The following is a 23,145-nucleotide window of genomic DNA, read 5'->3' on the forward strand; positions in this document are numbered from 1 at the left end:
GGGGGCGGGGGATTGGGAGTTCGGATGGAGATTTGCTAAATTTGAGGTACTTATTAGAAATACCAGTGGAAATGTGGAGTAGGCAGATGAACATACAAGTTTGGAGATCAGGAGAAAAGTCCAGCTAAAGAAAACTGTTAGAGTTACCATCAAATGGAAAGTAGTAAGACCCCAAGGCTGAATGCAATTGCCAGGAGAGTACAGGTAGGCGGGGAGAAGAGGTCTGAGGACTGCGCTCTGGGCCTCAGGGAGCAAAGCCAACGAGAGACGAGAATCCGAAGGGGGTGGTGTTCTAGAAGCCACACGAAGAAGGTGTTTCAAGGAGAAAGAAGTGACGAACTACATCAGCTGCAGCTGGTAAGGATTCATCCAGTAAGATTTCAGATTTTAAGATTTATCTTAAATCCAGTAAGATAAGGATTTAAGATGAAGACCAATGGACTTGGCAATGTGGAATGGGTTCAAGAGAAAAGAGAAATTGTGGTGGGTGAATATAAAAAACTCTTTAGAGAAGCTTTATTATAAATGGCAGCAGAGAAAAATCAGGGAAATGGGGGAGAGATTTTTCTTAGGATGGGAAAAATTACAGCAGATCTATAAACTGATGAGGACAATCTAACAGAAAAGGTAAAACTGATGGTTTAAGAAACGGGGTGGGGGGGAGAGAATTGTTGGAGCAAGGTATGCACAAGGGAGCGGAATTTAGTGCAGACCTGAGGGGGGCTGGCATTTGAAGCAAGACAGTTCACTGACAGTAAGAGAGGGAAGGCAAATTATGGGGACAGACACAAGTAGGGGGTAGACAGGGTAGTGGGAGTTCCTGGAAATTATCTTCTGGTTGCCCCTATTTTTTCAGAAAAATAGGAAACTGAGAAGGAGGATGAGGGAGAGGCAACCGAGACTTAGGGAGAGCAAAAGGCATAAAACAGTTGACTAGGAAAGCAGGAGAATTAAATGGACTAGGGAAATACAAGGATTGCCTGCCGGGTAGAACTAAATGCCTACCCAAGGTCAGTGATCATCCATTTACAGAAAGACCAATCAGTACGGTTGTAAGTTTTCCTCCATCCTCGTTCAGTTATTTGGGTGCAGACACAAAGGAAACAGCAAGTTGGATTTAACTAGAGCCGAAGTTTTACCAGGAAAGTATGACAAGGTTAGAAGAGGCAAGGGAACTGTGAATGTATACAAGGAAATGCTTTATTACTGATCCTTAGATCTAAACTGGATCTAAGAAGGGAAATGTGAACATAAGGAACAAAAGGGACAGTGAATAGGAAGGAGCAGGACCAACAGACTGTGTGGGTCCTGGTGGGGTTGAAGACTTGTTGGAATAGGGGACCCGGAGAGACAGGATACAACAGGCAGCCAGAGTGGGACTCTTGCAAGTTTAAGATTGTGGAGGGAATGCAACCATGGTTAATCATAAGGCCTGGGTAGCACATGGCAATGTGTGGTTAGATGGGAGGAAGGAGGTGTCCAAGTGCACTGAAGGAGAGAAAGTCAAGAAATAAAAGGCCAGGGTAATGAAAGGATAATCTGTGTAAGAACTAAAATAACCAAGATTTAAGACAGGAGAAGTAATGCAGAGTTACCAGTGAACTAGAGCTAGATTGTTTAAGGAACGGCATAGAGGGCCCAACAGATCTTTTAATAGCAGGAGAGGTTATCCATGAGGTATATACTCTGACGGCATGAGATGAAAAGTCGGAGGGGTTCTGGAGGAAGCAGCTCTGAAAGCAGCAATGACACAACCACCTCCACACCTACACGCCTTCAAGCCGGGCAGCACACTGGAAATAGGAGAAAACAGCCGACTTTGAGGAGCTTCTGTGAAAGGTTTGTCCTTAGAAGTGAGCCCTATTTCACCTAGATCAAGATGAAAGGAGTGTTCAGAGAGGTTGAGGACATAGGGAATTCTGCACACGGGAAGGGTTTTAAAAGCTGAGGAGTCAGAAAATGATCCATACAAAGCCTTAAGGGAGTCAGAGAGTAACAGAAAACCTAGGAGTTTCCCATATTAATTAGAAAATCAGCTTGTGAATGCCTAGAAAAAACCCCGTTGAGATTTTATTTTGAATGGCATTGAAACCACAGGTCAACTTGGGGAGAACTGATGTCTCTACGTTATTGCAGTTTCCTATCATGTAATGGTATAACCATTTATGTTTTCTTTAATGTCTTTTGATCAAGTTTTGTAATATTCTCAATAAGGATGATAGCCACTAACACTTAAACTGTGCTTATTCCGTGCCCGGCACTTAAGCACTATATATAAAATCTCCACGGCTACCGTGAGCATATCCCTAGCTTACAAATCGTCCTCTTACCTCTAATGTGACTTCCCTGGGCTTGTGGCCATCAGAGAGGCTGACTCAGCCTAGAGTGAGTCCCAGGGTTCCTTAGTCTTTGAATGAGTGTCCTTGCCCACGGTCCAGTGGCCACACCCTCGGGTCCAGGGACCACTACAAAAGACTGGAAGAACGAAAGAGCTGAGACACCCTCCTCTGGGGCATGTGGCCGGTCACAATTCTAACCTTATTTCTTTTGATTTGCTGGCTCAAACTTCTTCCTGTCTACTTTGTCCATTTAAGATAACTGGATGTGCGGGGTGGCTCACACTGGCCACATCGGCATTTTGAAGCTGAGTCAGAACACCTTAGCAAGTAGTTCTGTGTGGTATTCTAGCTCATGGCACAGGTAAAAATAAAGGAAACTGTCACCACACTCTACGAAGTTCTTTTTATAGTGTAGCGTAATTGAGGTTCTCTCTCAACACAGCTGATCTGAATCATGGTTGAGTCAAGACAGCATATGGCGTCCTTTGCTAAGCTGACAAGTGGTGTGGGTTTCTTTTTTGGGGGGGGAGTTGTTTCGTTTCTTTTTCTTTTTTTTTTTTAAATAATGACCTTCCTCTCCAACTCCTTATTTTTATTTATTTATTTATTTATTTTTGGCTGTGTTGGGTCTTCGTTGCTGCAGGCGGGCTTCTCATTGCGGTGGCTTCTCTTGTTGGGAGCACGGGTTCTAGGCGCACGGGCTTCAGTCGTTGCGGCACACGGGCTCAGTAGTTGTGGCTCGCGGGCTCTAGAGCACAGGCTCAGTAGTGGTGGCGCAAGGGCTTAGCTGCTCCGCAGCACGTGGGATCCTCCCAGACCAGGGCTCGAACCTGTGTCCCCTGCATTGGCAGGTGGATTCTTAACTGCTGCACCACCAGGGAAGCCCGTTTTGTTTCATTTTTTGTTTTTGTTTTTGGTGCAGCCGAAGACTCTTGTTGGTCAGAGGCTCAGTAGTGTTTGGGGGAAAGCTACGTGAATGTGTGTACATGAAGATGATAGGTTAATTTTGAGTTCTGCGCTATGCTGACCTCTGAAGTGCTCAATATTCCCCTTCCTTATGAAAGTTAGTCAACATACTGATGCGAGCAATGAGGAACACCAAAACATTTTCTACCTCTTAAAATCATCATCTGTCATTATTTGATCATTTTTTATACCTCTTACTAGAGTCTTTCCTCTGTGCTCTCACTTTATATCTAATGACCCCAGAAAATTAAATAATCTAAGGAAATAATAAAAATACAACCAAGTGCTCATTATGTGCTAGTAGGTACCGAAAATACAGAGGTAAGTAAGAATAATCCTGCTCTCAGATTGTTCTCATTCTAGTGGGACTGGTAGGTGATTAAGTGATCATAATACTCTAGTGAAGTTCTTTGAAAGAGGTAAGGGGAACATAGGACAGAAGCACATAGGTCAAAAAGGCTTTCAGGAGGGGTTGAAATGGTCATTAAAACCTGAGGGAAAATTAGGAGTGTGTGTATGAGGAAAGGAATGAAGTTACAAGTTTAATACTATAGCATTTGAGCTATTCCCCCTTTAGTGGTTTGAAGTGAGCTAGAAGTACACTGTACCAACTAGAGTTGCATCACTAAACACAGAGCATGGTACATAGCATATGTGAGGTAAATTAAATAAGTAAATAACTAACACGGTAAATCGAATTAATAACTTTCAAGCAATCAGAGCAGTCATTATTGACTGGCTGTCAGTGCTAAGAAGTGACTTTCTTCATTACAGCCATTGGCTCTTCACTGTTTACTCAGTTCAACATATATTAAGCACTCACAATGGATCGGGCACTAGGCTAGAAGATACCATAAAGAAGACAGACCCTGCCCACAGCAAAGTCACAACCAAGTCAGGGGAAACACATATAAACGCCTATTGCATTATGAAATGAAAGTGCAGTGAGAAAGGAGTTCACACTTTAAACATCTCCCCTCCATTCCAGACACGGTAATCATGTTTATTCCTAAAAATTATAAATATAGAGCCCAACTTTAAAACAAGGTGGATATCTCCACACAGCAGAAACTGACTGGAAACACTTGGCTATAATCAGGTCTAAAGCCAGAGTGGGACATGTCCAGAGCGGCCTAAGGCCGTCTGCAATTCAACTCGGGCAGGATGACGAGAACCAAAAGCCGCCTACACCTCGTGGTGATCAGAGTCACTACGTAAAAGTCAGTGTTAGGACAGGACTCCCCTGTATCTGAAGAGAGAGAAAAAGAGCTGGACTCAGTACAGCCCTACGTGTGGGTTACCTGCAAAGCTGTGCGCCTCCAACGTCAGGACAAAGCCAAGACAGCTTCAGAGATGGAACCCGGTCCAAGATGCTGGCTAGCTTAGTGACCAGATACACGACATCCCGATATCACTATGACACAAATCACCAATAGCAGGAAAACCTGATCTTAGGCTGGGGTCACTGGGGAAATAGGTGGAAGAAAACGCAACATCATTATACAAGGAGGAGTGAGCCCAGAAAGGGAGAAAATGTAACAAATTTCTCAAGGTGAGCCAGCAAACTAAAAGTTCAAAGAGAAAATCTAACCCTAAGAAAAACTGGCCCCTTTCCTCACCACTCCCAATGACAAACCTGCAGAATTTGTGCTTCCCAACCCCTCAACTCTAGACCGTGCTGGGCTAAGCCCTGGGGCCAATACAAAGAACGTCTCCATCAGAGAGCGCAGAAAGGGATCTAGTGTATCTTAAACTAGATCCACAGAATGATCACTTTGAGATTCTCAAGCCGGTGAACCAGCAGGCAAAGAAGAGTGACTACACCGGCAGGAGAAACCCACCCTGATTACCAAGAAGAGTTGCTACTACAAGCTGGGCACCAGGAGGAGTAATCTGGAACTCAGGGGTTCATTCAATGGCTGTCTCTTGGTACTTCCATGTCCAGGGATAAGCCACAAACAGGCAGCTGCAGCAAGCACAGACTGACAGGAGACAGGCAACCAAGGGCTCAGCCCCCTCGGCATCACAGCCCAGCTACAGTGCTGGGGGAAAATCAGGGAAGTCTAGACTGGAAGCAGGAGCAGAGAGATGATTATCCAATTACGGCCTCAGGACAGTCTTCAGCACTGGGGACTGAACTTACTGCACTAACACTCCTGTCCAGGTCTTTCCTTTTAGATTCCAAACAGCTATAGCCTCCAAGAGCCCGTGACCGAGTGAACAGTATCAGGCAAGAGGAGGTCTCAGAGGAAGAGCATGCCGTAACAAATCTTCATGGTGTCCCTCACGGCACAGCCTTGGTCCATCCAGATAACAACCCCAGGGGCAATTCTCAACCAGTGGGCAACAGGTTAATAGATAAATCACCCAGCCCTGTGCACAGATAATTTGGAGGGGCACCCCTCAGGGATACCCAGTGGGGTTGAGCTCCAGCTGCCTACAACGTAATTACCACTCAATACGGCATCCCTACATTGGTTGTTCCCCCTTCCACACCCAGCTTCCCCCGGGCCACACTCCTGACTGCTGGGGGTCACCTATGATTAAATCACTTCACCCAAGTCCCTAACTCAAATTCTGCTTTGGGGAAAAAACAAATCCAAAGGCTCAGGTATACAAGGAGATACGTATAAAGATGGTCTCTGCAGTACTGTTTGAATTACCAAAAATTCAGGACAAATCCAATACCCATCAGTAAGACAAAAGGTAGGTAAATTATGATGTAAGCTTATGAAGGGACGCTCTACAGCAGTTGAAGTTAATGATCTAGCTCTCTATGTATAAAAACTGGTAGCACTCGAAAACAGAGCAAAAATTAAAGATGCAAACTGCAGAGTGTACAGCATAAAACATACAGTATAACACGTACAAGGGAGGGAGGAATGAGACTGGAAAGTGAAACAAGAGGCCTACCCAGCACTCTCACCTCCGGACATTCACGCCCTTCTGTGTGACCCTTAGAACACGCAGTAGTAAGGGTACGTCCTTCCCAAGATGATAAAGGCACCCCAGCTCCCATCTTGAGCAGGCTCTCTTGGATCGTTCGCTTTCGGACAAGCTGGCTGCCGAGGCACGAGCAGCCCTGGTGAGGGGTCCACGTGGTGAGGAACTGGAGCTTTCTGCCCAGAGCCACTCGTGTGAGCGTGGAACCCCGACCTCCCACCCCAGTGAGGCCTTCGGGAGACCAAAGACCTGGCCCACGGCTTGACTGCAGCCTCGCGCAAGACCCCAAGCCAGATCCACCCAGCTAAGCAGCTCCCAGATTCCGGACCCTAATAAACTGTGTGAAACAATAAATGTCTGTGGCTTCAAGCTGCTAACTTGTGGGGTTATTTGTTCTAATACCGAGGACATTAACAATATCAGTAATGTTTTGGATTTTGAGAGAACAAAATTTTAACCTTTGTTGATTTTGCAAGTGAAATACGTGGGTACTTGTTATATTATCTGTTATATCATCCTCCATATAGGCATTAACATTATTATATATTTGTGGATTTTGACTTGACAAGAGTTTAAAAATAAGCAAACAAACCAACAAAAACACTAGAGTGAAAGTTAACGGAAAGCTTCAATTTCCTTTCTCCTTAGAGTACACAAGTATGGTTTTCTAAAATGTCAGCTCCTAAAGCACAGTCACTCCATGCAAAATCATCTCAATTCCTCGCTCATGTCATAAAGTTACTGTCAAGTGCTCACTTTTTTATTGGAAATTCTATAACTTTTAAATTATTTAATATCGCTAAAATACCTTTCTACCAAGGAATTAAGATTTTGTAAGAAATTACTGCCTACATCTTTTGGATCTGAAAAACCAATTTTCTTCCACTGACTTGAGTTATTAAATCTATTCCTTATTCTGAAGTTCCAGAGGCAGTTCCAAAGCCTATTAAAACAAGAACTTGATCATGGAATTGAGATGAAATTAAAAATTTTTACAAGCACTATTTTAAGATATGAAAAAATGTCAAGAATTACCACACTTTTCATTTCTTTTCACTCCTGATTCTGACTAGAGCCTGCAATAATAAGAGTGGTGTTTGCTGGCATCAACTACGTGCCAGGCACCCTTCCAGACTCGACATCCAGCACCCCTATTACCCACATCAACCCTACAAGGTAGGCATTATTATACTGCCCGTTCTACCAGGGTAGAACTGAGGCTCAGAGAAGTTAAAAATATTTGCAGCTCATGCAGCTAGTATGTTGCAGTACTTAGATTTGAAACTAGACCTATGCCTTACAAAAGCCTTTTCCCCCTGAAACCCACTGAGTCCAAAAAGGTAACAATATTTCACGCTGACACATTTCCACAGGGAGAGGAAGAAACTCCGCGACCTCAAATTGTTTAAAAAACAAAACAATTTCAGTCACTCTGCAAACAGCCCCTGCATTATTCACAGGTCACAAAGAGCTGAGGCAAATCCCACTCCTACCCCAGAGGAAGGGGATCTCAGGTTCCACAGCAGTAGGATGACATCACACTACAGCTACCCCTGCAATGCAAGATTCCAAAAGCACCCTCACACTGCGATCTTCAGTGGGCAATGAGCTGAAATTTCCAGCCACGTTACTTCCCTTATCCTTCCAGGATTAATTCCATTTCTTTCTACATTTGGTTTCAAGCATTTCATGCACTCACACATCAGTCACTTCAGCTCATCTCAGGCTCCATAAACAGAGAGCACTGTGTGGCATAGATGAAAATGTAAAACAAAGCCCGACTCACTCTAACTGTATGAAGAACATTAGATAAATCTTTCGTTTCTTAGAGCAAATTTTACAATTCGCAAACATTGTTTTACCACAAAGTCTGAGATTCAGCTCGAGTAAGTTCTTCTGGGGGTGGCAAGGAGAAGGACTATAATTTTACACACAGAAAACGGAGATATAATCTACATACAGTGAATTACACAGATCATTAGTGTTTCACGAGTTGTGTCAAATCCAGGCAACCAATACTCATCTAGATAGAGCACATTTCCTTTACTCCAGAAAATTCCCTCATGCTCCTTCCCAGGCAACCCCCAACCTCCTCTGACAACCATTGTTCATGTCTGTATTGCCAATTAGTGATACAGACAAGATTAGCTTTGCCAGTTGTAGAACTGCATCGAGTCATACAGTATGTACTGTTTGTCTAGCTTCTTGCATTCAGTATGTTTTCAGATTCGTCCATGTTGTTGTGTACACTGGTGGTTCATTCATTTCAATTACCAGGCAGTTTTAGCCATTCTCCCATTGACGGACATTCGAGTTGGTTCCAGTATTTGGCTATTACCAATAAAGCTGCTATAAACATTCTTTTACAAGCCTTTTGTGAACGTATATTCTGGAGTAAATACCTAGGGTCATAGGCAAGTGTACGTTTAACTTTATAAAAAACTGCCAAAATGTTTCCCAAAGCGGTTGCACCATTTACACTCCCCCCCAGCAATGTACGAGAGTTCCAGCTGCTCCACAACCTTGCCAAAATTTGGTGCTGTCAGTCATTCTAATCCTAGCAATTCTAATGAGTATGCAGAGGTACCTCATTATGGTTTTACTTGTTTATAACAGCTTTATCGAGATATAATTAACAAAGCATACAATTCACTCATTTAAACTACATAATTCGATGGATTTTGGTATATTACATTATTAACTTTTTTAATTGTGGTAAAACAAATATGTAACATAAAATTTGCCACTTTGACCATATTTAAGTGTAGAATTCAGTGGCTTTAATTATATTCATAATGTTGTACAACCATCACCACTAATTCCAAAACTTTTCTAAAACCCCAAACAAACTCTGTAGCCATTAAACAACAACTCCCCCCACCAACGCCTGGTAATCTCTAATCTCCTTTCTGTCTCTATGAATTTGCCAATTCTAAGTACTTCGTAGAGGTGGAATCTTACAATATTTGTCCTTTTATGCCTGGCTTCTTTCACTGAGCATGTTTTCAAGGTTCACCCACATTATAGCATGTATCGGGACTTTATTCCTTTTTACGGCTAAATAATATTCCACTGTAGGTACATACCACATTTTGTTTATCCATTCATCTGCTGATGGACACTTAGGTTGTTTCCATCTCTTGGCTATTGTGAATAATACCTCAATGAACACTGGCATACAAGTATGTGTTTGAGTCCCTGCTTTCAACTATCCTGGGTACGTACACACCTAAGAGTGCAACTGCTGGGTCATACTCTGTGTTTAGCTTTTTGAGGTGCCACCAAACTGTTTTCCACAGTAGCTGAACCATTTCACATTCCCACCAGCAATATACAAGGGTTCCAAATTCTCCACATCCTCACCAACACTTACTTTCCATTTTTTGGTAACAGCCATCCTAAAAAGCGTAGAGTGGTGTCTCACTGTTTTAATATGCATTTTCTTGATGATTAATGATGTTGAGTACTTTATCACGTGTTTGCTGGCCATTTATATAATCTTCCTTTGTAAAGCACAGATTTTTATGACCAATTTTTTAACTGGATTGTCTTTTTATTATTGAGTTGCAGGAGCACTTTTATATAGTCCAAAGCAAGTTCTTTGTCAGATATATGTATTGCAAATATTTTCAGGCTATGGCTTGCCTTTTTCATTTTCTTAATGGTGTCTTTTGATGAGCAGAAGTTTTTTTAATTTTGATAAAGTCTAGCTTGATAATCAGTTTTTTATTGCAAGGTTAATGTTATCTGTGTCCTGGATAAGAAATGTCTGCCTACACACAATATCACAAAGATATTCTCCCATCTTCTAAACATTTTATAGTTTTAGCTTTTATGTTTAGGTCTACAATCCGTGTTGAAATATTTTTTGTGAATGGTCCGAGGTATGGGTCAAAGTTCACTTTATTCCAATTAGATATCAAGTTGTTCTACCACCAACCATCTGTTGAAATAATTTTTAGATTGACTTTGGTTTAGAGTTTGCAAATATTTTGGAAATGGGCTTAACACTCCTTACACAACATTCAGCATTCAATAAAAGATAGGACCAAATGACTAAACACAAGAAGACAGAAAACGACAATAGATAGTTATCAGGCACATTCTCTAAAAAAAAAACTATAATATGCTTAAGAAGGTAAATGACAAAATGAATTCCAACAGAGTAAAATCCATTTAAAAAACCAAACAGAAATTCTGCAATACAATAACTCAAAACTACAATACCTGAAACTAAGAACACAATAGATGATAGCAGATTAGACATAGCGGAAAAGAGGAATAGAGAACTAGAAGGCAAATTAGCAGAAAAATTTCAAACCAAAGCTCAGAGAGAATGGGAAATACATAAAGGAGGCTTTGAGAGAGATAAAATACAGTGAAAGGTTTAACATATGTGTAATTACAGTCCTTGAAGGAAAGGTAAGAACAGGAGAGAAGCAGTATTTGAAGAAATACTGGCTGACAATTTCCTAAACTGTTCAGACACCCAATTCAAGAAGCATTATCCAAACAGGATAATTACAAAAAAGCCAACCACCTCTGTCCTCACAGGCCTTCATTCTGGAAGGAGACAGAGAACAAATAAGAAACCACTATTAATAATTACATAGTAAATATGTTAGAATCTAATACGTTCTTTCTTTAAAAAAGGGAAAACAGTTCATAAGGTAAAGGGGGTCCCAAAGTACGGAGGGAGGTATCTGCACTACTGTATAGGATACACAAGGCCATGAAGGAAGTAATCAGAAAAATAATTTTGTCTAAACATAGGTTAACAAGAAAAAAGTAGCCACACTGAGAGAAGCTTAAAAAAATTATTATCTACATGAACATGGAAGAAAAAAGACTATGCACGCACCATGAGTAAAATCACTTATACAAACAGCAGCAATTTGTTAAGCACCTACAATTATCAGACTGTATGCTAGATGCTAGGGATACAGGGAATGTGATACATTCACTTTATTCAAGAAGCTTATCGGATGGAAGAGCAATGAGGCATCAGTTTAAGCATGAGAAGAATTTACAGAAAGCAGTATCCAAATGTTACACTGTTTCATGAATACTCAAGAACCAGAACATAATCTTCCCTACAGAAAAAAACAGAGTAGCATTACTCAAACAGAGCTTACTGTGGTGATGGAACAGTTCTGTATCTGCACTGTCCAATAAGGTTAACCACCAGCCACCCGTGACTGCCTACCGAGTACTTCAAATGTGGCTGGTACAAGGAATGGAATTATTACTTATTGCTAATTAATTTATTAAATAGCCACATGTCACGAGTGGCTGTACAGACAGTGGAGGTATAGAGTATGACAACCCATCTCACTTGGTTCTACACTTTAATAGAGGGGTCTGCATACATCATAAAGATAAATGATGAAATACATCATAAGGGTAACTAAAGGGCTGGAAAATAAAACCTCCAAGAAAAGGCTGAAAGGCTGAAAACAGAATTCTTAATGTATTTACATCTTACTCTGTTCCAGAAAGAATCTAGCATGACTTGTAAAGACTCGGAGCACAGCCAAGAAAAATCACTTGTTAAATGTTAAAAATGCAGATGCGTACGTTAAAAAGGTATAAAACAAATTTAAAACAATTAATAAAAAGAACTACCTTCCACAAAGAAGAAATAACTGAATAGCCTCTTAGTACTGATATTTTATGACCATAAGCAATTTTTTTTTTTTTTTTTTTACAGATTTTAGTGGTTAAGACACTATTCAAGGAGTGGGTTACAGAACATGGATTTAATCCAGAGGACGAAAATTTTAGATTGGTATACTGATGATCTATATACCAATATGTATAACAAATTACCCCCAAACTGAGCAGTTTAAAACGATCCCATTTATGGTCTCACACAGGTCAGAGTCTCTCGTGAGCTTTCACACATGGCTGTGGGCTTGACTGGGACTGAGAGGATCCACTTCCCGGATGGTCATCAAGTGGCTGCTGGCAGGAGGCCTCAGTTCCTCACCACACAGATCTCTCTACTTGGACGCTTGAGTGTCCTCACAACATGGCAGCTGGCTTTGTCAGAGTGAGTGATCCAAGAGAGAAAGCAAAGGGGAAGCTGCACGGACTTTTGTGTCTCAGAAGTCACACACTGTCATTTCTCCCGTGTCTATCATTTACAAATAAGTCACTAAGTTGAGCCCACACTCAAGGGGAGAGGAATTCTTTTGTTCCATCAATTACTTTCTTACTTTCCTCAGTATGTTTTTGCTTTGTCCCGTGTTTTTCTATTTGCTACTCTGAGGCCTCATTTTGCTTCACTTTACATCCCATCCAACTCCTAACACCTTGGTCCATCCTCCTTCTGGGTCCATTGACATTGGATGGGTCCTCTCAGATCAGCTGGACTCTGGAAACCCCACGAGTTTCTGTGAGGGTGATTTGCCCAAAGACACACAAAGAAGGAGTGGCAGAATCAGGACCAGAGGCCGGATCTCACAAACTCTCATCAAGGGCTCTCTGCCCCACCGCACAACTATACGCCTCCCTATCCCAAGACCTGCACATCAGTTCACCTTTCCTGGTCTTCAAACTCCGCCTGGAATTAGGACAAACTTCCTGCCAGCCCCAGAAAAAATTCAAATCAAATATGGGATACATCTTCACTTCCTCATTCTTCCCCAACAATCCAATTGGTCCCTGAGTCTTGTCTATTCAATCTTGTAAATATTTTTCAATATTTATCCTACCCACCCCCATAGATAATATCCTAAATTCAGGCACTTTTCTCTTTCACTTGGGCTTCTGCATCTTCTTAAAAGTCCCCTGCCTCCACCCCCACCCTAATGTATTCCCAACAGTGGCAGTCAGAGATCTTTCTAATATACAGATCTTGCCATGCCATGCCCTTGAAAGAACCTTCAATGGTTCCCCTCACAAGGGACAGAGTCAAGAAAGGTCTTGTAAGGTGGCTCGGGGTCTTGGCTTTTATCCTCCAGGTTACAGTGTCCTGATGTTTGACCATCTCCTCTGTACCATACACCTTACCTATGTTATCTCATTTAAACCACTCAGAAACTGTGCAAAACCAGCACACAGTCCCTTTGCACATACTGTTCTTTCTAATTAGCCCCCTCATCTGTAAGCCATGAAGCCAAAATAATCTGAAACCTTTCCTGGCCCACCAACCTATCCATGAGGTCCGCAGTTCCCCCTGTGCCACTACCTCTTCTTGTCTAGACCCCCCCATTACAATTTGTTTACACAGCAATTACTCCAACATGCTTGAAAAAAGGGGGGTATCACATTCATCTCTGCACCTTCAGCCTCTAGAAAAGAACCTGTTTCAGAGTAGGTGCTAAATAAAGGTAGATGACTGATTACTGACTAAAAGGAGGGTCCTCATGGTACAGATATGCCCAAGCAGTAACTCATTCAACACATCTCCCAGAGTGTCATATCAATTAACATATCTCCCCAAAATCCCACGGAGCAGTGCCCTGGGCTCTTAGCTCTCTTTCAATCGCTCAACACTTCTTATTGCGATTTAAGGCAGTAGAAATGCTCAGATCAAAAGGACCTCTAGGACTTCTATGCTCCCTCTACTCTTTGCTATCTGGTTCCCCAGAACAGGACTTTCCAGGAGAAGACTTTTTATTTTTCAACTTCATCACCTAGCACAAAACCTGGCACATGGGGGACCATCCATAAATGTGTTAAAGGATAATATCAGCTAGCATTTACTTAGTAAATAGTCAGGTATGTGCTAAGGATTTAATATGCATTATCTCATTTAATCCTGACAAACAATATCCCCAGAAAGGTACTGTCCAACATTATTCCTATTAAACAGACGTGGAAACTGAGGCCCAGAAAAGACTAGAACAAAATCAAACAGGCACTGACCGAGGGCATCACATACTTTATATCTTCACATGCTTTATTTCATTTATTCCTCTGTACAATTCAGAAATGAAGTCATGCATTATATTCCCATTTTTAGGCAAGAAATCTTAAGGCTTGGAAAAATTGCACAATAACGCACGCACAGCTTGTAGGGCCAGGAACCAAATCCAGGTCTGTCAGACTCCTGGGCACCTTTGACAATGGCCATCTGGCCCTTCAATGGCAGAGTAAGAACTGAAGTGGCCTCTCCACAAAGCGCAGCCACCACTGGGATTGCAAAGCCTGAGCTGACAGGCCGAATGGAGTGACGCCACCTCCCACCTTACACATCTGTAACGTGTCTCTCCCCCACCAGCACGTATGCTGACTCCGGCGTCCTGTGGGTCTGTTCCCGTCACAGGAGCGCCATCAACGCGACTCAACTAACCAAACAGGCAGCAGGCGGCCAAGGGCTCACTTGGCTCGGTCCCCCTTCCTGCACCCGGCTTCACACCTGTACTGACGGGCAGGGAGCTGGTGTCAGCCCCCCGGGGCACCTCGGGGACCGGGCGCGGGAGGACGCGGGCCTGGCATCGGCGGCCCGGGGCCCCTCGGGCGCATCGCGGAGGCCGCCACCCCGCGGCCGTCCCGGGAGGAGGGGGCGGCCCGCTCCCGCTCCCGCAGCCCCACCGGGCCGCCCCCGACGCTCGCGCCGCCCGGGCCGTTACCGATTCCGCTGCTCTTTGAAGAGCGCCGTCAGCGCGCGGAGAGCCTCCAGGTCCTGGATGGGCGCGGGCACCATGACGCCGGACAGCCTGCCGGGCGGCGGCCTGGGCGCCGCCATCTTGCCGCTCGCAGCTCGGGCCGAGCTGGCGACGACGAGGAGCAGCAGGAGGAGGAGCTGGAGGGAAGGCAGAAGGGGGAGGAGCGCGCCCCGCAGCCTCCTGACGCCGCCGCCGCCGCCGCCTCTGCACCGCTGTAGCCCGTGGCCGGGCTGGGAGAGCGCGAGAGCACGCGCCCCGGCTCGCCTCGGGCTGGAGGACGCAACGGCTCGGCTAAAGGAGGGGGCGCGGGTGGAAGTCCCGCCTGTAGGGAGGGGGCGCCGGCCGGAAGTTCGGCCTGTGGGGAAGGGGCGCGGGCGGAAGTTGTGTTTGAGGGGGCGGGGAAGTCAGGAGGGTGGAGGATCCCAGGGAAGTCTGGATGGGGCACCGGGACAGGGGCGCCCTGAGGGCGGAGGTGCGGGCAGAGGGGGTCTCCACGGGAGGGGTATGAGGAAGGGTGGGGAGTCCTGCAGAGGCTCCCCCGGCGGAAAAGGCTGAAGACCTGGATCCTGCGGTTGGGTGGGTTGATAAGCGCCCACACCGACCCACTAGGAACTGGAGTAGTCTGTCTCCAGCTTGCAAGTCTCAGACCCTGGAAGCTCACTTCCCAATTCGTACTGATCATTTACTGACGATAACAGTTCATTTACCAGGCCTGCTTGGGATGAGAATACGTTGTTCCAGCTCATCGAGGGCTTTATATACAATTAGATGTCAAGGAGCTAAATTCTGCATAGGTAGGGTAAGAACTGTGTTTTTCTAAGGGAAATGAGTGTATTTTATAGGAATCAGACAAGGCTTCTCTGGGGTGTTGGTAACTCACATGTTTTCTTTCCACCACGCTTTATCATATCATGTATATGTCCTTTCAACAGGCATTGTTGCCAAGCCCCATGCTAGGTGCTGGGCAAACGGTGGTCCCTCGGTATCTGTGTGGGATTGGTCCGGGATCTCCCATGGACACCAAAATCCGTGGATGCTCAAGTCCCATAGTTGGCCCTCTGTATCCACGGATGTGGAACTCATGGATACAGAGGGACGCCTGTGTAAATATCAGTAAGAGCCGATCCCAACCCTGAAGAAACTCAAAGACTATTGAGAGAGAGAGACAGGCAAACGTAATTGAATACAGTTGATTACTGCTATGACAGAGGACTACACAAATTGCTATGGAACCATTTAAAATATGTAAATAGTACCCTCTACATTTTTACTGGAGGAGTGTGTGTTTATAACGTAGCGCTTTTGATGTTTTTTGCTAAATAAAATTTAAAGACCCAGTAAACACCACTGGAGTATGCAGGAGAGCTGAAACATGAACAAGCAAGTCACCTGATGTTGTAATTCAGCCTTACCCATTTAACTGACTACATTTTCATTCATTCCACAAGTATTTCTATGTACCTACTATGTGCCAGACATTAGATCACCTAGCAGTGCTCAAGACCATTCAAAATGTTTAACAATCCTTAAACTAGCAGGGCAAAATCTCCCAATTTTTCCCTGAAGAACAGGGAATAGTAAAACGTACTGTCACCAATCAAGACCTTACCCGTTGGACTTCCCTCGTGGCGCCGTGGTTAAGAATCCGCCTGCCAATGCAAGGAACAAGGGTTTGAGCCCTGGCCCAGGAAGATGCCACATGCTGTGGAGCAACTAAGCCCGTGCGCCACAACTACTGAGCCCACGTGCCACAACTACTGAAGCCTGCACACCTAGAGCCCGTGCTCCGCAACAAGAGAAGCCACGACAATGAGAAGCCCGCACACCGCAATGAAGAGTAGCCCCTGCTCACCACAACTAGAGAAAAGCCCACGCACAGCAACGAAGACCCAACGCAGCCAAAAGTTAATTAATTAATTAAGGGAAAAAAATTTTACCCCTTGGTTTTCTATCCTTAATTGTAAAAACAAAAGTAACTACTCTGATTCTTCCAGGAAACATGTCCCATAATATTCAAATTCATTACCTGGAATATTGCAGTATGAGCCTGACTGCTCTCTTTGCTGCTTCTCTTGCCTCCCTACATTCTAGATCCTTTAAAAATATTATGAGTCAACATTTCACTTTGCTCAAAACCCTCCAAAGGATTTCCATTTCACTCAGAACAAGAACCAAAGTTCTTCCAATGGAAGAGTCCCTAAATAGGGCACGTCCTTCGTCCTCCCCCAACTCTGATCACATCTACTAGTTTCTTCCTCATCCATTGAGCTTCAGCCACCCTGCCCTCCTTGTACCCGACCTGGGGATGTACCCTCCTGCCTCAGGATTTTGCACACGCTGTTGCTTCTGCATGGAACACCTTCAATGCTCTCCCAGCAGATACTTGTGTGGTTTACTTTATCTGCTCAAAAGACCTCTTAATGGGTTTCCCTTACCAGTCTTTAAAACTGTAACACACCACCCAAATTCCTGGTCCTCAGGACTTTACCTCCACAGCCCTTAAGTTTCTATATCATATCCTTTACTTACCTATTTATTTATTGTTACTTTATTTTGTGAACTGCCAGAATGTTTAAGGTCCATGAGGACAAAGATTTTTGTCCTTTTTTTTTTTAACTTTTGTATCTCCAGTATCTAGAAAAGGGCCGGCTATGTGGTAATTGCTTAGTAAATGTCAATTAAGTTAATGAACAAAAGATATTTTTAAAATATATTTTCAGAAAGGTGAAAGGAAATAACATGCCTCCAGTAGAAGGTCAACAATTCAAAAAGTACAGGAAAGAGGAAGGATGCAAGAGAGGAAGAAAAAATTTGTAAAGAAGATTAAAAGAGAAATAGAGACATTAACAGGACAGACTAGAAGTATGAGTGAGTATAAGAAACAAAAGGATATTAAATTGGTCAAACAGTGGGGTGTTATTGACTGCCTGGAATTGACTAGAGGATTTCAACCTTGGCTGAATTGACAGAACTAAGTGAATATTTCACTTGGGCTAAATGGCATTTTTTTAAAATTTTTATTTATTTATTTTTGGCTGTGTTAGGTCTTCGTTTCTGTGCGAGGACTTTGTCCAGTTGCGGCGAGCGGGGGCCACTCTTCATTGCGGTGCGCGGGCCTCTCACTGTCACGGCCTCTCCCGTTGCGGAGCACAGGCTCCAGACGCGCAGGCTCAGTAGTTATGGCTCACAGCCTTAGTTGCTCCGCGGCATTTGGGATCTTCCCAGACCAGGGCTCGAACCCGTGTCCCCTGCATTGGCAGGCGGATTCTTAACCACTGCGCCACCAGGGAGGCCCAAATAACCACCTTTTTAAGCTATTTTTTTTTTCATTTGTAAAATGGAATAGTAATAATACGTACTTAATTGAGCGGTTGGGAAGATTCAGTGAGATAGTCTATTTCACTATGATAGCCCAGTGTCTGTCATATATTTAGCTTAGCTAGAGGACATTAAGCCAAGTGAAGTAAGCCATTCGCAAGAATGACAAATACTTCATGATTAGTCAAAATCATAGAGCAGAAAGCAGAATGGTGGTGGCCAGGGGCTGGGAGAGGAAAGAATGAGGATTTTTTTTTTTTTTTTTAATGCACATAGAGTTTTCAGTTTCACAAGGTGGAAAGAATTATGGAGATAGATGGTGGTGATGGTTACACATGAATGCATTTAATATCATTGACCAGTACATTTAAAAATGGTTAAGATAGCAAATTTTACGTTATGTGTGTTTTAACACAAATTTTTAAAATTATTTATTAATTTATTTGACTGCGCCAGGTCTTAGTTGCGGCGTACGGGATCTTTAGTTTTGGCCTGCGAACTCTTAGTTGCAACATTCGAACACTTAGTTGTGGCCTGTGGGATCTAGTTCCCTGACCAGGGATGGAACCCGGGCCCCCTGCATTGGGAGCGTGGCGTCTTAGCCACTGGACCACCAGGGAATCCCGCACAATTTTTTTAGTGGAAGGGAAAAGGCCACCTCTGTGGGCACAGGCCCAGGTATATCTCTTGCCTGAGGACTTCCTCTGCTTTACACTTTTCAGCAGCTAAGGTCACAGGAGGTTGAAGGTCAGAAAAGAAGAGAAAATCATTGAGAATAATCTGTAAAGGCCAGACTACTTAACATCAAATGAGCTTTGTTGAGTCAATCAGTACCAAACAATAGTCACATGTTATTAACACTCCTCCTGCCTTCTCTGCCTGAACTTGGAATTCTTCCACTGGCATTGACATTGTCTGTTATTGAGCCCTTAATTATAAACATCAGGCAGAAAACTATGGAAGGGAAACTTACAAACTCCATTCTGAACAGAGCCATCATTGAGACAGTGATTTAGACCAGCGCTATTCAAAGTGTTCTTTGTGAACCAATTTATGACAGGATTCTACTTCTGGGTGAGATGGATGAAAACCCTACCAGACCTCACACACACACACACACACACACACACACACACACACACCACAAAACCCATCACAAAACCTGGATATCACACACACACACACAGACCACTTGAAGTTATTTGAGAGTGAACAGAAGCTGACAGGCTCTTATGAGGAGTGCATGCTCCTTGGAGGATGGGAGATGGAGAGGCATACAGGTAAGTTGTTGTACCTGTGGCTTTTATCCTGGGACTACATATTGTGCATCCAGCATGGGGATCACATGTGGAAAACCCTGCATCTTTTCTGGCCTGTAGAAACATAAAAGTAAAAGTATGAAAATATGAACATTGAGGAGAGTGGGAGAACCCACAAAAGGGAGAGAGCCAGAGAATGGATCCTCAAATTCATTCTGTCCATACCTCTGACTGCCCTCTGAAGCACACACACGTGATGTAGACCCAAAGCAACTCAACTAAAGACAAACAATCTGAAGCAAGACTAGAGCTATCCCTGAAGAAACAGAGTTTTCAGTTCACGTCCACACGAGGATGAAACTAACACTTAGTAGAGGAAGATAGCAGAACCCAGAATCTCTCCAACTTAATATTCACATCAGGATACAATCCAGAAGCTACCTGAAAGGAACGAGGAAAAAGAAAATGGACAAGAAAACCAATTAAATCCATCCATGCAGTGAGCCAGATGTTAGAACTGACAGAAACAGGTTTTAAAGTCAATATTATAACTAAATTCAATGAATTAAAATAAAACAGACCTCAGTGAATAAAAACCTCAAGAGAAAAGTGGTAAATCTCAGCAGAGAAATACAAATGTAAAAAAAAGACCAAATGGAAATTGTAGATTTGAAGAAGACATGACAGATAAAAGAGAAAGTGGAATCAAATCAAGGGATAGATTAATAGGTAAATAAATGAAAGAAGAAAAGAAAGAAAGAGAAAAAGGAAGGAAGGAAGGGGAGGGAGGGAGGGAGGGAAGAATAAAGGGGAGAAGGAAGAAAGAAAAAGAAAAAGAAAGAAAGAAAGAAAGATAAAGAAATGAGGTAGGGAAGGAAGGAAGAGAGAGCGAAAAAGGAAGGGAGGGAGGGAGGGAAGGAGGAAGGGGAGAAAACTATTTTCCAAGAATAAGAACAGAGAAAACATGGGAAAAAAAGGAACAGAATTTCAGGGACCTGTTAGAGGATATCAGATGTTCAAATGTTAGTGTAATTGCAATACCAGGAGGATAGGAGAGAGAGAACAAGACACACACACACACACACACACACACACACACACACACACGCAAAATATTTGAAGAAATAATGGCCAAAATTTTCCAAACCTGACGAAAGATGGAAATCTGCAGGTATAAATGTTAAACCAGCACCAAGCAAAATAAGCACAAACAGCCTATGCCAAGACACATCACACTATTGAAGGCTGAAACGAGAGAGCAAACACTGATAGCGCCAAGAGGAAAAGTACATATTATACACAGAAAAACAATGATCTGAAGGACAGCTGACCTATTAGAAACCATGGAGGCTAGAAGACAGCAGAACGACCTCTTTAAACTACTGAATGAAAAAATTGTCAATTCTGTATCTGGAAAAAACATCATTCAAGAATGAAAACAAAGACATTTTAAGATAAAACATAACTAAGAGAGTTGCTCTCCAACAGAACCACAGCATGGGAAATGCTGAGGGAGCTTCTTTGGGCTGAGGGAAATGCTATCAGATAGAAATGCAAATCCTAAAAAGATGGAAGAGTATTAGAAATGGTCATATCTGGGTAAATGCAAATGACCATTTTCTTCTATTTGCGTTTTCCCTCCTAATTGTTTTATGAACCATATAACAGTTTATAGCAAAAATTATAACATAATTTAATTTATTGCTTATAATTTAACTTATAATTTATAATTATAATTATAAGAAAATTAAAACATTTTCTTGTGAGGTTTATAACATATGGAAATGTATGAAGTGTAACAACAATAATAGAAGAGACAGAGGAGATATTGACCTGAGTTCATTGTATAATAGATTCCTTAGGGCAACCACTAAAAAAAAAATGCAAAGAATTATAGATAAGATGCCAACAGGAAAATTGAAATGGAATTCTAAAAAACATTCTAAACAAAAGGAGCAATGTGGGAGGGGGAATGCAGAAGAGACAAACAAACACACAAACAAAATGACAAATCCAGCCCAACCATATCAGTAATTACGGTAAAGGATAATGGAATAAACACTCCGATTAAAGGTTAGAGGTAATCAGAATGGATTTTTTTTAAGACAACTATATAAAGACAGATAAGTTGAAAGTTAACGGATGGAAAATAGATATACCATGCAAACTATAAGCATAAAAGGTCAGAGTGGCTATATTAATATTAGATAAAATAGATTTTATCAGAACGTTTCACCGGGGATAAAGATGGACACTTCATAATGATGAAAAAGCAAATTCATCAGGACGATGTAATAATCATAAATGTATATTTGCCCAATAAGAAAGTTTCAGATACATGAAGCAAAAACTGACAGAATTAAAGGGAGACAGGCAATTCCACAGTCATAATTGGATATTTTACCACTCCTATCTTATCATTGGCTAGAAAAACTAAACAAAAATCGGCAATGATATAGAATATCTGAACAATAGTTTAAACCTTTTTACTTAGGTAATAGTTCCACAGTGCAACAATTTTCAACAATGATACAGCATGCATTCTTTTCAAGTGCACTTGGGAAGACCATATTCTGGGCATAAAATAAGTCTTAACACATTTACAAAGTTTGAAATCATACAGAGTATGTTCTCTGACTGCAGTACTGATCAGAAATCAGTAATAATAAAGTAACCTGGAAGTCCCCCAAATATTTGAAAAACTTAAAAACAAACTTCTAAATAATAATTGGATCAAAAAAGAAATACAAAAGAAATTAGAAAGCGTTTTGGACTGAGTGATGATGAAAATGTCATATCAAAGTTGGTGGGATAAGGTTAAAGCAGTGTTTAGAAGGAAATGTAGTTTTAAATGCATAGATTGGAAAAGAAGAAAGAGCTCAAACACATTATCTAAGCTTTCATCTTAAGATACTAGAAAAAGGAGAGCAAATTAAACCCAAAGCAAGCATAAGGAAGGAAATAATAAAAATAAGGGGAAGACTTCCCTGGTGGCGCAGTGGTTAAGAATCCGCCTGCCAATGCAGGAGACACGGGTTCGATCCCTGGTCCGGGAAGATCCCACATGCCGCGGAGCAACTAAGCCCGTGTGCCACAACTACTGAGCCTACGCTTTAGAGCCTGCGAGCCACAACTATTGAGCCCACGCTACTAGAGCCTGTGCTCTGCAACAAGAGAAGCCACTGCAGTGAGAAGCCCGTGCACCACAACAAAGAGTAGCCCCCGCTTGCTGCAACTAGAGAAAGCCTGCACGCAGCAATGAAGACCCAATGCAGCCAAATAAGTAAATAAAAAGAGCAATTTTTAAAAAAGGTAAGGGGAAAAAAATCAATGAATAATAGAAAAATAATATGGAGTATCAGTGAAAGCAAAAGCTTTTTCTTTGAAAAGGATAATAAAATTGAGAAGCTTCCAGCTGGACTGATTATCGGGAATAAAAGAGAAGACATTACTACAGATTCTATAGACATTAAAAGAGTAATAAGGGCATGTTATGAACAGCTTTATGGCAATAAACATGACAATCTATGTGAAATGGACAAATTCCTTGAAAGACACGAATTACCAAAACTCATCCAGAAAAAAGTACAAAACTTGACCAGCCTGATATCAATTAAATAAATTGAACTTATAAATAAAAACCTTCCCATAAAGCAAACTCCACAGTGACATGGCTTCAGTGGTAAATGCTCTCATGCATTTAAG

At 42.5% G+C, this 23,145-nt stretch overlaps 1 protein-coding gene across 1 annotated transcript in view; it reads right to left on the reverse strand.

Annotated features, from left to right (window-relative positions):
* Positions 1-15,059, reverse strand: part of ATXN10 (ataxin 10) — a 158,397-nt gene extending 143,338 nt beyond the window's left edge. The window contains exon 1 of the mRNA XM_007453909.1: positions 14,828-15,059. Coding sequence (XP_007453971.1) covers positions 14,828-14,943 — 116 coding nt within the window. The 5' untranslated portion in view covers positions 14,944-15,059. The remainder of the gene's footprint in view (positions 1-14,827) is intronic.
* Between the last annotated feature and the right edge of the window lie 8,086 nt (positions 15,060-23,145).

Source organism: Lipotes vexillifer, unplaced genomic scaffold (assembly GCF_000442215.2).
Source record: "Lipotes vexillifer unplaced genomic scaffold, Lipotes_vexillifer_v1.1 scaffold382, whole genome shotgun sequence".
NCBI lineage: Eukaryota > Metazoa > Chordata > Mammalia > Artiodactyla > Lipotidae > Lipotes > Lipotes vexillifer.